Source organism: Amblyomma maculatum, chromosome 1 (genome assembly GCF_055883805.1).
Source record: "Amblyomma maculatum isolate TAMU_Amacu chromosome 1, ASM5588380v1, whole genome shotgun sequence".
Lineage (NCBI taxonomy): Eukaryota > Metazoa > Arthropoda > Arachnida > Ixodida > Ixodidae > Amblyomma > Amblyomma maculatum.
This window is the reverse complement of record NC_139344.1, coordinates 110262561-110278249: the sequence shown is the minus strand read 5'-3', so window position 1 is coordinate 110278249 and position 15689 is coordinate 110262561. Positions and strand designations below refer to the sequence as shown.

Sequence of the window (15689 nt, the reverse complement as noted above, 5' to 3'; positions counted from 1 at the left end):
CGCGATTATTTAGAAAGCCAACCACTGGAGGTTGGCCCTGCAGTTTCGCTTGCGTTGGTGGTTTTTGAGCTGATGTGCATTTCAGAACAATGTAACTTTTTTTTTTCTTTCTTTTTTTTTTCTTTTTTCTCGCCTCGGCAGACGCGGTTTTTCTCGCCCCGGCAGACGCGGTTTTTGACCACCGCAGTTTTCACAGCTGAACTCGAACTGGTAATTCCGAACACGTTGTGTTAGAGTGCTGCTTCAAATGAACTAACACAACAGGGGGTCTCAGCTTCTCGTTTCGAGAGTGTAGGCAGAAGTATGGCATGCAAAACCGAGGCAAAAAATGGATTTCTTCTGCTTGTCTTACAAAAATGTGCACGTGCTTGAAACCACTTGGAAGCTATGATCATCTGCGCTGAAGGACTGACTCGATCTGCACGTCACCATATTTCCACTGCTCATTCAGGATATTTATAGCGCGACAAAGATACATAAGGTATAAGTAGAACCGGACAAGCGCTTCCACTGTTGTGAGAAAAGGTAGGAGGTGCCTACGTATGCCAGAAATATCTGTTGGCCTACCAGTATATTATTTAGGTTAGTGTTGTTTCACATGTTATCAGTTAATTTTTCAAACCTCACACTGTGCCCGTTAAAAGAAAATGTAATAATTTTGTCTCACATAACAATGCCATTAAATATTTCGTCGTTCATGCAAACCGTAGTTCTTTAGTTATTCTTTTCTTTCGTTGTGTCATTTGTTTCGTATCTTGAACGACCTTCTTCAGGATGACTATGGGGACCTGCTTCCTTTCTTTCGCAGCATTATTTATTTCACCTTGGATTGATTTTTCCTCTTGCGTTTTTCAGTTGCATTGATTTTGATGAGCATTAGCGTATTCAATACATTTTTACTTGCTTGTATTAGAATGAGGAGTAAATGCATGAGGACTGCATTATAACGTTGCCTCGAATCTTTGTTAGCCTGAGAGTTTAATTAATGCTGTTAGACTGATTTAAAATGTTGCTCACGTGAAGAAGTTTATTGAACTGGTTTTATATCGCTAAATACGAGATCCGCAGGCTCGTAGTGACTTAGTACGAAGTTGGTCCAGCTCACTGGACTTACCGTATCAACACTCGCTCTTAACAAAAGAGGGCGGTGCTACTATCAAAAATATGGGTTAGAGCAATGGTATTCCATGTTCGATGCACAAACAACCATGTCCGTTGCAAACTTGGCGTGTTGATCGAACAGCGTTTTCAAATGCTGTGACGCCCCTCTCCGCACTCTGTGGTCAATTAGCACGGTGATGCCAAAAAGCAGCCAAAAAAAGCAGGATTAAAACAACTGGGCAAAGCGTGCATCCATGGGCTAGAGTATCAAACGGGGAATGCACACATATCAACAGGCCTTGAGACGAAGTGGAAGCGTGGCTGTTGTGAGACGAAAACAAAAAATTAACACCTTCCAGCGAGTAGCAAGCATATGTCTCTGGATTGTTTTTGCCTTGAAAGCAGGCGCTCAATGTGACTCGCTCAAGGCTCATTTCGTATTGAATGCACTTGCATTGTTCTGGGTTGCGCTGGACCGGCAACGGCTACCGTACGAGTCCACGATAATAATGGGCTCAGAAGCTGACACCTTAGAGTTGTGAACAGAGTGAGATAGAGAGAGAGACAGAGAGAAAGAGTTAACTTTATTGAGTTCTCAGTTTTGTTGCAGTAGCCGAGTGTTATAAATTTTGAAATAATGGCAAAAATTCCGATACCTTCCTGACAGTTTTCACATGTGGTCCATGCTTGATTTTAACCTTCAAAGTTATAATGTCCTGTGACGCTTATCTAATAGTAACAAGCAAAAATAGCATTTATTACTCCTGAACTTTCCTGCTTGTTTTTAAACGTGGCCCTCTTTGCGAGCAGTGTTTTAACATTAGTGACGACGGAATAGGTAACACGGAATAAAATGTTTAGTATACAGGTTATATTTGGTAAAGTACAAACTATGCTTGAAGATGTTCAGGCCGAATGATAAATTCTAAGATACTCCATCACAGGTTGAGCAGTGTGAGAAGCGGCGAGCACAACCGTTTCGCTTGGTATACCCTCAAGGCGGAAATTATAATGCACAACAAACGAAACATAATTGGGTTTGACAGGCAAGCGTTGAAGTAGCTAGACACTAGAAGAAAAGGGCCGCGTCGCTGTGCAGGACGCCCTGAGGGCTGCGACTGTCAGAGTTGTATCCGAATTGGTGCGGCTGCAGTCAGTGAACGTAGATAGTGTGGAAAGCGCGAAAGCAGCAGAGAATAAAATACAGAGATTAAGGAGCGTATTGTTTATCAAGCCCAGTTTCAACGTTTTACAAGAGCACAATGGGATCATCTTGAACCTCTGAGCTGAGCGGTTATGAGGACCATCACATGTCTTCCAAGCATCACAGTAATCGTAGCTTTTGAAGAGAATGTAATGCTCAACGCCTCAGTACGTTGGTACAGCAGCGCCGTGAGGCTCGTAGACTTATGGTCTATTGATCTCACAGTAGGCAAGCACTGAAGGCATATGCAACGTCACACTTCACTCTAAAGCTGTCAAAAGCAGTTCTCTCTCCCTGGAAGTTTGAACAGCGTACCTCGTTTACACAGCCCGTTGATGCGCATCGCGATATTTTGCCGTCCCAGTTTACACCCGCATCTAGACCGTCCTCTCCATTACAGAGCCTGCATAAACCACAGGTGCTTCTTTCAATACCCGGCATCAAGAAGAAGGTCGAGCTATCGCCGACAGAACTAAAACAAATCACTCTTGAATACTTCCATGAGCACCATGCAAATCGTTTGCACGTCTGCACCGATGGTTCAGTGAATGCCGTGAGTTCTCCAGGCTCCATGGTCATACCCTCAATTAATACAGAAATAAAAGTTAGGACAATTCACCAGAATTCTTCAACAGCTGCGGAGCTAACCGCTCTTCGTGTCGCAATTAGGCATATCAGTCAGCAGAGCCCTCAGCGGTGGTCTATTTTCTTATGTTCAGACGCAGCCCTGCCAGTTTTAAAAGCGGCTCGTCGCCGTGGAGCCCATGAATAACACGTCGCGGAAATACGACAAATTCATCCCTATGCAATTAATGGAGGACATGACATCATCTTCCAAAGGCTTTCAGGACAGAGTGGCATAGCGGGCAATCTCCGGGCGGACGAGTTCGCACGAACAGCCCGCCAAGACGGCGATTGTGCGTTGATTACCTTTTCCAGGGCAGACGCAGCGGGCAGGCTTCGCGACCTTGCGCGGGAACACACGCTCTCCTTGTGGAATTCTGACCAGTTTGCGAACCGCCCCTTAAAATCCCTGGACCGTGACCTGAAGCTGCGGCTTCCACCTGGCTTACCCCAACGCGAAGAAACTTTGCTGTGCTGCCTGTGGGTTGGTGTAGCATTCACAAACTCGTATTCTTTTATGATAGATATGGCAAACAGCCCTGCATGTACAAACTGTGGGTGAGACGAGTCTATAGGCCACATCCTTTGTGAGTGCCCCATATACAGTGAGGAAAGACAGTGTCTATGCCGTGCGCTGGAGCATTTAGATGGACGCCTATTGACTGAAATTAAGATTTTAGGTACCTGGGCACGGCTATCGTCTGCGGTGAAGGCCTCCCAGGCACTGCTCCGCTTTATGAAAAGCACAGGCCTAATCGAAAGACTATGATTTTGCTGTTGTGTTACGTGATATGACTGTGACCTGATGTGATGTAACATGTCTGTGATGTGACTGTACTAACTGCACCCATCCCTCTCTCACCACTTTTATATCCACTCACCGCTTTCCCCCAGTGCAGGGTAGTAAACCGGTTTCTTTTACGAGTTAACCTCCCTGCCATTCCTCCTCATTTTCCTCCTCCTCATATCGACACTAAGCCGACCGGCAATTGCCGACCTATGTCTGCTATCTCGGCATCGCCATTTCGCGGCGGAGATTTCAAGATCAGGATGCTCACCTCTGTCAAGGGTCAATGGTTGTCTACGTAAAATGAACCAACAATAAAACATTATTGCCGGTGAAGAGGCACTCTGACCAGTGGCCGCCGAAACTATACCCCCCGCGGTCCCTTTTACGCCCGCACTGATGCTATCGAAGCAGTACCGTTGCTGCGATGTGTCAGCCGCTGTCCAGCAATATGCCAGGACATCCACCGTCTTGCGGCACTAAGCCTGCAGGGTATACGTATTATGCAGATTTAGGGATCCGCCGTGTGACCCCAGGCTCATTAATGCCTCGGCTGCTTAATTTGAACAACACTACCCTCCTTTTATTAAGAAAGTAACACCTCCACCGCCGAACACGTGCTCTCATCCTTCCGTTTGCGGTAATCCTTCGCGAAGTCTTACCCGTTCAGATGAGGTTGTGCTTTGAAGGATAGGAATTAGCGTTGTCCTGACACCTGCTTTGACTTAGAAATGGCATCAGCATCGAGATCTTTTTTTAAAAGAACTTACATTTTCTTGGTAAATAATGGCAGCGCTATCCAACGCAATTTCAGTGAAGAAACATTCACAAGGCGGTACCAGCTACGTTTCAGAGGCTGGCGCAGTGTTCAGAGTCATCACCGACCATAGGCTGTCCATGCCCACTGAAAGCTGTTTCATGAGTCTGTTGGAGGATAAGGCGTAAACGAAAGCACCATTTCCTCATCGTCGCCTGTTGCGGCTAACACAGTGTATTCCACTGCAGTGACGTGCTGACAGCTTTTTTTGCGTGTGCTACAGGAACACAGTGATTATTAAAGAGTTGTTATTACATTGCAGTCTCAGAAACCAACGCCAGGCGACGCTTTTTATAATCTGAGAATGGTGCCGCGGTCCAGTCTTCATTGCACCTACATATTTTGACGGTCAAGGTTGCTGGTGTTAGCACATATTTGCCGTGGTGGCATGCACGCTTGGCTTGGCCCGATCGTAGCATACACGTTAGTGAGCTTTATACGGCACGCCCTCGTAATGAGTTATTGTTAATTAAGGCTGCGATTTGGGCGAGTTGATAGTGGCTTATAGTGAAAACAGCGCGGGAAAATGAGACGAACGAAGAAAAACACAACACAAGCGCTGACTTGCAACTGAATTTTTATTCGAAGAAAACGTTCTCCAAATGCTTTCCTAACCAGGAAAGCACCAAAAGCAAATGAAGACAACAAAAACTACTAATCAAACATGATGATGTCAAGACATACACACATCATCGCCATAGCGAATACAGGGGGGACAGTTACCATCTCATTTCCGGATAAATAAGAAAACTCTGTCATTGAGAGCGATAGAAGGATCTCTGATGCACCCGCCACTGTTATCGTGAATATGGAATGATAATTTCACGTGTTACCCTAACTTTATGTTCGGCGAAGATGACGGTGTTAGAGAAAAAAGGAGGGCATGTACCATTCCTCCAATGACGGGCAAGATCTGTCCCACGTGTATGCGCCATGGCGGCGATGTGTGTGTCTTGTCACTACCATGTTTGATTAGTAGTTTTTGTTGTTTTCCATTGCTTTTGGTGTTTTCCTGGTTAGGAAAGCATTTAAAGAACGTTTTCTTCGAATAAAAATTCAGTTGCGAGTCAGCGGTTGTGCTGTCTTTCGTCGTTCGTCTCGTTTTCTCGCACTGTTTTCACTATGAATGCGTTATTGTCTTAACTGAAAAGCGTGCTCGGGCAAACCTCGCGATAGAAGAAGCCTCCTGAGTTCAACTCGGGACTGTTATGGTGAGGGCATGAGCAACGAAGGCCATCGCATTGAGCGGCAGTAAACGTCAGTGTGACCGACGTAGAGTTGTAGCATCATTTCCTTCCGTCGAAAATGTTGCTCAGATTGTGCGAGGAACAAGGCGATGACTGATGTCAGGGAAGATCATACGGCAGGCTTAGTCGCTCACAGTCGCAAAGAAGTCTTCTGCGTCATCAGCTTCTACGACATTAGGAAATTGCCAGAAAATTTGACACAGTTGGACCACAACAATCCACTGTTATCTTCTCCATCACAGACGTCTCCAAAGCGCTTGTTGGTTGTGTTGAGTTTGAGAGGTTGCTAACTCGGTTTCCAAAGGCTGCTGGCCAGAGATGCTTATATTCAGCATGAAATGCTTTTAGCTCCTGTAGTTGGCACGTTTTTCCTGACACGTTGCTATTCAGACCTATTATCTTCCACATCCTTCTTCTCGAACGCGGCGGGTTTGGCTATAGCCTCTACTCGGACCAGCCGACGAGCCAGTTGGCTTTGATAAGTCTGGTCCAAGACATACTCGGAGTTTAATATTACATTTAAAAGTTCTCCATCACTCAATATGAAGCCCCCTCATAATAAGCTCTTAAACAGGCAACTGATTGTTTTCGGGTCGGTAAGCCGAGTAATATCGGCCGGACATAGAATTATTCTCAAACAATGTGCTCACAGTCAGCCAGTTTGTATATAGCCATGAAAAGTTATGCTTATATTTCGCTTAGAACTAAGGAGGAAAAGGTAAGAGTACGACTATTTGAGAGCGATGCGATTTCTTGCTGCTTTAGAACCGGGGGTCTTTGTGATAAAAACGTCAGAAAATAAAGTTTCTCGTATAATGCGAGTGCCTGAAAATAAAACAAGGCCAAAATTGTTACAAGAGCACTGCAACCAGTTTATTTTTAATCATTATTTATGAATGGCTTTAATGCACCTGTTACTAGGCCAAACAAAAAGTCAGTAAAGTGGAAAATATACAGATTGTCTTGAAATGCACTCACTGTTCAGTTGTCCGGGGGATAAATTTCACATGTAGTCCATTCATTGGTCTAAGAACAAGCTCCGCCATGACTCGAATCTTATCGCGATGATGTAGTGAAACGAGCTTGTAGTTACGAAGAATGTTGGCAATCACAACCTTTTCTTCCATCATGGCAAAACGCTGACCTAAAGAAAACGAAACGTACAATCGGATTTAAAAAGAGCGTTCTGCATAATAGCAGGCAGCGGGCATTTTAAGTGAAAACTGTTATTCATTGCCATGCGCTATAGATGCCCACTTAAGGGATATATTATGATGTTTATTTTATAGTGACTGTGCACTGGTAACTGACAATGCACCAACTAGCCCAAAGAGAAGTCCTGGGCCCGCTTGCAAGATAAAGTCCGAGCTAAGTCGAGACTTAAACAGTGTCTTTAGTAAGACCAGACTTTTTCAAGACCGGAGTTATTCAGGGCTGTCTTAACATACCCATAGAGACACTGGATACCTAGTTTGAGGACAGCGGGTACCTATACATGGGAAATCTTGGCCCCTGCTTAGGGAACGCGCCGTGGCACCTGACGGTGTTTTCATTCTGTCACGGCGTGGTGAGGGTGAAAAACTTTATTGAAGAAAAAAAAGAAGAAGAAAGAGTGCAGGTCAAGGGTCCTTTCATTGAGTGGAATGCCTAGTATGGGAGGCCACTGGACAAAGCTATCACCATTGCCCGTTGGCCAGGGTTAGTTGGGACTCTAGCGATGAGCAGCTAAGCAAGGCCGCCTCCAAAGTCGAATTTTCATGCATGTCTAAAATCTTAGGAGGCATGATGCGAGCGCACGTTAAAGCGTGCTGCAGTCGTTGCTGCCTAAAACAGAGCTCAACTTCGCATGCATATGACGCGACGTTCACGTCTTAAGCAGAAACTGTAGCCGTCTTGCGTGCTTCATTGGCAATCAGAATGTTCATTCTAGCAATGACAATTAAAATGTTAAGCCGTTAGTTTTTCTCAAGCATTTGCCTCATTTTGTTGAATTACCACGTTTTTGCTTGTGTAACTTTTTTTCCACTCATAAAATACCTACAGGAACGCGCCACGCCCTTCCACAACATGTTTTCGGGATGACTTCAAAAAGCCTCCTAGGGCCGCGGTTATATGCATTTGGGTAAGCAGCGTAAGTACGTGCGCGTACTGGTGCTGGTGTGTGAGGAGGGGGGGGGGGGGGCAGACAGGCCGCGGATATCAGACTTGTACGTAGCAGTGCTGTTAGGGAGCTTTAATTAACTGCAGTCCTCAAAAGCAAGTATTGTCCTGACGTTAGTGCCGGTTGAATCGCTACTGAGGCATATTATAGGAATCGACCATTTACATTTAGACGCTGTCCTAACAGCTATTAAAAGCTGAGAGTTGTCCCCCACAATTTTAGAGCACTCTACGCACTGCAGCTACAATTGAGGTTATGTGCGCCGCAAATGTGACCTAAAATCAGGTTGTGACAAAAGATGCCGTATTGGAAGGCTCACAGAATTTCGACCTTTTCTCTAAAGGTCGCTCATTCACGGATCGTGCGTTTTATCTCGACGCAAGATTCACCAATCATGCATTTTATCTTGAAGCGAGACTGTCGGGTCGCTCATTCACCAATATCAATCCAATATTCAATATCATTCCGTTTTTAGAAAACGCCTCACTAGCTGCCACGCTCACACATTACAATTTTTGGAGCCGTCACCACATCCTTTCTTCGACACGGTTTCCTCACCCACTGCTGGCACAGGCTCGTCGCTCGGAACGTTGCCTGTAAACCTATTTACCAGCGGTGTACAAAACGGACAGCAATAGCCCTAAAAGAATAACTTGCGCTTAGCAGCGGCACAGGTTGGAACACATGCCTGCAACAGCCCTGAATGGAAAACGGGGACGTATTGACGAACTTCAAGATATGCGGTTTTCGTTTTAGAGGGGCTTCGCGAAAAAATCTATACGATTGAAATATGCTTGTTAATCTATCCGTCTTCCGAAAAGTTGATTTTAATTTGTGACTAGTGTAAAAATACCAAATATACCGTTAATTTCTTAATCACCTTACTTTGAATGCTTCCACGCTTCACCGTGATCGCCTGGACCATGCAGTGAAGTATTCTCAAAACGCGACGGGGCCGTTTCGTAAAAAGGGCCTTTGCGACGGTGTGCCCAATAAAGCGCTTTACGAAAACCGATAATAACGTCGTTCTCAATACGCTTTCATTTAAAAAGCAGACAAAGTCGCGCAAGTGCACGTCAGGTACAAATGGTTTCTGTCAATTTATTCAGGCCCCTTAAATAAATAATGATTTCTTATAAAGCGCAGATTTTTCTGGATCCTTAAAGGCTGATATAGGTATACGGAAGTTTACTGCATTCTGCCACGATATGACAGCTCCCACTAGTTTTATGCAGGGCCTTATTGAAAAAAAAATTGTATGTCCAAAGCTGTGTAACATTTGTAATGTACTTTCAGTTCTGGTGTATGCCTATACACAATATCAGTCAGTTGTTAGGCAGAAATGACAAAATTGTATTTTTATTAATTTTTATTATTTTTCCACCAGTTTGTAGAATATTTATTCTAATGCATTCTTCCCCACAAATGTACTCGATTTGTATATCAAAATGTCAGTACTCCACACCCCAATTTCTGAAACACAAATGAACACAAATATGTTACAGTATTATTGACAAATAAAGGTGTTCATATGACTACAGCAGTTGCCACCATGACAGTAATGTTGTATACTTGTGCAACCACAGCATTTGCTCTCACCATTTTTTCCTGCAGATAAACAAAAACGACCAGGTACTTTTCTTCCAGTCATATAATTCTGGCCTGTTCTGGGTGTTGGATGTGCGCAGGTTACGAGTGGTATTGCAACCATATACAGATATGCAAGATCAGTAACCCTTGAGGTGATTAATGCAAGCATGTGACCAGCACCAGCACGACATTGAGCAAAATCATTTGCACATACTGTTCTCGCAGCATACAACTGAGGAAATGGTGGCCTGCATTGGCAAGAAATATTATCATACAAGCAAAACAACATATACTTGAGAAAAGTACAAAATGACAGTTGTAGATGCCTTACACACACCAGACATGCTGATATTTGTTCTGCAGGTTCCGCTACATAGTGAGCAGCAGAGAATAAATAACAAACAACAGTTTGTAAGGGTTACAGGTATTGGTCTCAAAGGGTGGAATTAATACTTTTGAAGCACTTGCAAGAGTATAATACAGAAAAGCTTAGTTGACATAAACACTTGACACAACAAAACATGCACATGATTTGAATCACGGTGGGTGAGGAGTGCTACAAAAGGCTATAAACATTTTAATACAAGGTTAACCAAAATGTTGTTGAATATTGTACCTGCAAATAATAAGACAGTTTTCTGTGGCCCCATATATACTCATCAGTTGTCGCAACTGTAATTGCAATGTAAGCACTGCCAATAATACAGGTGTGATCATTGAAAGTTGATGGCAAAATTACTCGTTACACTTTGAGCAGGTAGTTCGCATTTTATTTTTATGCCACATGGCTCGTCCGAGCATTGCTGCCATGGATGCCATACGAGACAATTTATACAAAACCTGGGGCTGTGAACACCTACCACAATATGGTAGCCCGCGCTTCTACTTTTGCATGCATTCACCAAGTCTCCCAGAGTTTACCATTGCACTCTGATGCCATGCAAGTATTTGACAAAATGGCAATCTTTGAGTGATAGAAAAACATATTGCATGTTTAACAATTTACTGCACAGACTGTAACAAAATATATATTGTAGGTATCAAAATAACAAATTCACAGCTTAAAAACATATCTGTAATCTGTTAAGTACCATACTTTACCACATTGAACCTACTCTTGGTGTAACCGATGTTAAGGTTACGCTTGGTTTCATTTATTGGGCTTAACATCCCACAGTGACTCAAGCTATGAGAGATGCAGTAGTGGAGAGGTAGGGAAATTTCGACCACCTCGGATCTTTTAACAATCACTGAAATTGCACAGCAGACGGGCGCCTATGTTTTTGCCTCCATCGAAATGTGGCCACCATGGCCAGGATTCAATCCTTCATCTTCGGGTGCAGTAGTCAAGCACCCTAACCACTGTAACTCCACTGCAGATAGACATTAAGCTTAGTGCTCAAATATAATCTCCTGTTTACATGTCTCGAATTGGATGTTACAACCAAAATGAAGTAAAAAGGAGATGTTTATGCTCCATCTGTTATGCTCTATATGTACTGCAATGTTAAACAGCTCAACAGCAAATACTTCAATGCACACTCTTGCATAGGCTTCAGGATGTCAATACAAGACTGACGTAGCACATAATGAAATAAGCACATTTGCATAGTTATCCGGTCATGAGAAGTCACCCAGTGAAAACATTAAACTCAGTGACTAGCACAGGCATAATTTATTTCACATAACTGAACTTAAAGCAGGAGAAATCTTGCTGCACCATGCCTTTGCGCAGCATAAATCTATAACCCCAGTGAGGATAAGCATGTACAGACACTTCATCTTGCACTTCCATGTGCTTGCCTATGCTGCATGCATACTCCTGGGACACGTTGTGGAGTTAGCACCTCGTCATGATGCTGGTCCACACATGGTCCAGTGACATGTGCTGCTGATCATGGAGGGAATGGAAGCAGCGTTTCAGCTGCCCTATTGTCCTACAAAAAAAAAAAACACATCGTGAGTGGGCTATGCAATGCCACTATAAAGTTGGTGACGCGCGTAACCCAAGTTGCTGCAGTAAAAGTGAATGCATATGCAGAATAATAAACATTTTCTCTCCATCATGATGCATTTCAAATAACGCCACATCTCCTCTGAGTAACTTTTGGTTTATGGAACTGACAGCTTCGTAATATGCTGTACATGAAATGTATGCTTTCAGCATTTTTTCTTCCAGGCTATCACACAACCTGTAAACGTGTCCGGTGCAATGTAATGCAGTAAATACCCTTGCACCATTAATGAATGGAAATATTTCGATACCTTCATTTAAGGAAATATGTATCATGCTCAAATGACACAATAATGTTATGATTTTTGAACAAATCTAATTGCTAAGTAAATATTGATATGTGTCATTCAACAAATATAACTTGACTGACACCCAATCATAATTTGTTTGTTTGCTGAAAAGCTTCCTCCCCCCCCACAGGCTTGGCCAAAGTTATTTGACTGCAGTGTTATTTAACTAGTAAACAAATGCGACATCAAAGTTAATTTCTTTCAGCATACATTGTTCGCTCAGCAACACTTGCAACTGTACCAAGCTGTTCGAACAACACGGACATCCACAACCGGTCAGTGTCCGGGATACCATGCAATCCAATATTTAGAATGTGCTGCGCACCTACCTTTCAATCACTGCACTGGTGGTGCCATGAGCTGCGTTGTATCGCTTTTTGCCGCACATGTCCGCATTCTGGAGCCAAAGTCTGCATGGATAGCCACTGCAGCAGGATGCCGGTGTAAGTGCCCGGTTTGAAGAGCTGAGCGAGGGCGCTGTATTTGAGCACTCGTGCGTCATATGTGCCACCGAGCCACTTTGCGACCACATCGAGGATCTGGCACTTGCTGTCCACCACAAGCTGCACGAAGATGGAGTGGTAGAAATGCCTATTTATATGTACGCTCCCTCATACAGCTCATGGGCCTGGATCTTGACATGAGTGGCATCGATGGCGCCCACAATACCAGGGAAACCTCCAGCAGCACAGAAGTCGCTCATGCAGCCCGGCAGCTCATCCTGGGATGGCCAGCTGTAAAGCAGGAAGCTTATATCACTTCTGGTGCGCATATTCATCGGTTACAGTTGCAGGTAATCATGTGGCGGCACAAAACCGAGATTGAATTCCATGCTGATGCTATTGCGTAGCAAGACTTGTCGTCCCTTACTCAATCGGTGACGTGCCGATGGGGCTCTGAAGAGGATGCAATGCATAGTACATTCCCTAAGTGTCCAAGGCCAGCTGCCGAGATGGATCTTCGCCACATTTTATGGACATGCCCAGGAATGCAGCCGTCAAGAATAAGACGACTACAAGAAGTTGGATCGGCTGTCGGCTACAGAGGAGGAACATTTACACTTGCGGCTAATGGACAAATTAAGGGCCGGAGCTTGCTCCGATTCCTTGAAGAAAATAGACTGCATGATTCCCTTTAAGTTAAAAGACAGCATGATTCTATGCCACATGGCAAGCCTTCCAAAAAGAAAAAAAAAAAAATTGTCGCAGACCCTGTATGATGCAAACCCCGTCAAGGTGCGCAATCGGTACCGTTGTGCTCGATCATGGCAATAAACGCTTATGACCGTAATAGGTGAAAAAAAATAAACGTTCCTGATAATATTGCTTCGCTGTCGCTAACGTCCGCTATGGGCCCTGTATATCACAACCGCTAAATAAAGGTATACGATTTTAAGCACTTTCTTCTATTTCGTCCTGCCTTGACTCTACTGGTCAAGAAACATCGCAATAGGCAAAATGGGTGAAATGACAACGGCGGCTCTTACCGTGTCCAGGCTGCGGCGTTCCGTTTCAGTGCGACAATGGCTCTTCTTACTGCCCGGCTTGCCGTCGACTCGTCCACGCCGACCGGTTCACTAGCCTTTATGAGAAAGCCGCCGGTAGCAAAAACTTCAACGCCAGAAGCACCAGGCAGTATGAAGTTAACGCATGAGTGCGATGAGTCGGGTTCGGTTAACGGATGCTGACCCTGCCGAAGCGGGATCGCAGCTGTAGCTCAAACTCACAGGGATATTTCCTGTCCCTGAAAGCACGTTCACGACACAAGTGGAGATCTGCAACGGGCAGCACGCGATACTGACGCTCCGCAGGCATTCGACGAACGAGAAAACGTGAGCGGACGCACACCACGCCGATCAACACACAACGAGTGACCATCTGTTTAGTTTTACGGCCTCCCAGAACATGACGATGGGATTTAGTGCAGTTTCAGTTATTTTGTAAAGCTGCCGAGAAGCGGCGCGCACATCCTTATTTGACAAAACAACGCAAGAAAGGCAAAGGTTAAAACAAAAACAAAAACGCGTGTATGAGCGTCAAGCCAAGTCGCTACTTCTATGGCGTTGCCACCTGTCGGTGAAATATTGCGGCAAACGTCGTGACTGTCCAGCTCGTTCATAGGCTTTGTGCAGGCATCAAGTCTATCTCGGTTGGCTCTGTATGTCCCTATGGCCAGCGTTCTTAGCTTAGATTTCCCTACGGCTTAAGTCGCTTGCACAAAACGTTCAGTGCGCGTTTAAGACTGCGGTTAAGACGGAGCTTGAAGACAGCGTTCAGGCAGTCTTAACTGCGAACTTTATTAAGATTCAAAATGGCTGCAGTGCGGCTGCTACGGCTGGATACACATGATAGACCCCTTCGAGCGTGGAAAACGTGCAACTAAGTTTTTCTGTACCCCTTCGTGTTGATGCAGAGGTGACACGCGTCCTCTCGGAGTTGTTTAGTGACTGGGAACTGGTGTCGACGTTCTTCCGTTGCTCTTTGGACTGCCATGCGAGTCGCGCTGGCTTCGTCGGCTTGAGGTGAGCTTGAACATTTTCGCCATTCTTTTGCGCGGGTGCTTTGCTATGATACGTCTCTCGTGTATTAAACGGTGAATGCAGTTCAAAAAGAAAATAATAATAGTACGCGGAACGTAGTGATGCTCTTCATCACCGTTTTGTTTGTGCTATGATACCGGGCGATGCAGAATAATTGATGGTGCGTTTCCGAAGCCATTTCTTGGTTGCCGTATTTGTCGTCGTAGTTGTTGCGACGCAAATATTTTTTTTTTTCGTTTTCCCTGTTGTGTGTACTGGCACCGTATATCCCACGGGGGCCTTTAGTGGTGTGACTATACGGCTAAACGCGGCACGAGCTGCCGGTTTCAAACCTCGCTTGAGTCTCGCTTGCTAATCAGCTCTCTCCGCTCAGTGTGTAAAATGGGGCGTGCAGCTCAAACATGCTTTCGTACCGCTACATGTAGGTTTTGAAACGTGTGTCACAAGTGAAACACATATGTCTTGTTTCCAGCCGTCATTCTCCGGAGGATGGACCTGGCGTGAATACATCAAAGCTTTGGGAGGCTTCCAACGCGTCATGGGCGCCATCCATTGCACTCTCTTCAAGATCCTAGTGCTGGGCTGCATCTGAGAGCGTGCACAAACCAACTGATCGTCTTCGCATTAGTGCTTCAGTGATTTTGCGCTGTTCAAACAGCGCTTGTTCTGCCATCTCAGGTAGCAGCTGGCAAGTAGCCCGTTGATGGTTGGATGTTTATACGTCCCCGCTGCTTTTGGTGTCAACGCTGCGTGCTTATTGTGTGGAGCCCTTCACAGCGTCACCAGAAGTGAGACTAGCTGCAGATTGTTTTGATTGCTCATGTGTGCTTGGTGTCAGCACTGTGTTCAGTGTGTGCAACTTGGATGTTCACAGTGCCGCTAGTGAAGTGAGACCCGTTGCACCTGTGTTGTTGGTGTCAGCCTTGTCAGCTTTGTGTGGTGCCGAAACATTCAGTGTCAACACGTGTGAAGCTGCAGCTGCCAATGTTGGACTTCAAACATATCTAGCAAACCTTAAAGGTTGCTGTATCAGGCTCCAGCATATTTAAGCACTCACTTTTGTGGAGAGAATTGGTGGAGTCCTGACCGGCCTGCTTTTAAAGTGTGATTCACAAGAATGCAGATGTTTGCAAAGTGTTTATGCAATTAAAAAGGCAATTGCATTCATTTATAGCAAAGTATCAATACACTGTTTAAAATGTATTACTGCATTTGCAACTTTTGGAACCCTTTCATTATCCCACAGAGTTCACATACTCATACTTCTGTATCCAATGTGAGCAGTGTGTTTTGAATACTGATACTACCTGTTGCT

The 15689-nt window shown here is 44.7% G+C and overlaps 1 protein-coding gene and 1 long non-coding RNA gene across 2 annotated transcripts in view; both read right to left on the bottom strand.

The window, feature by feature from the left end:
* Positions 1 to 6628: 6628 nt before the first annotated feature.
* Positions 6629 to 15689, bottom strand: part of LOC146203488 (cytochrome P450 4c3-like) — a 52010-nt gene continuing 42949 nt past the window's right edge. The window contains exon 11 of the mRNA XM_084588789.1: positions 6629 to 6924. Coding sequence (XP_084444915.1) covers positions 6755 to 6924 — 170 coding nt within the window. The 3' untranslated portion in view covers positions 6629 to 6754. The remainder of the gene's footprint in view (positions 6925 to 15689) is intronic.
* Positions 9329 to 13476, bottom strand: LOC146203489 (uncharacterized). Its single transcript, XR_014703879.1, has 3 exons — positions 13322 to 13476; positions 12165 to 12569; positions 9329 to 11468 (listed from the first exon to the last, which is right to left on the bottom strand). It is a non-coding gene; the product is annotated as an uncharacterized LOC146203489 (long non-coding RNA).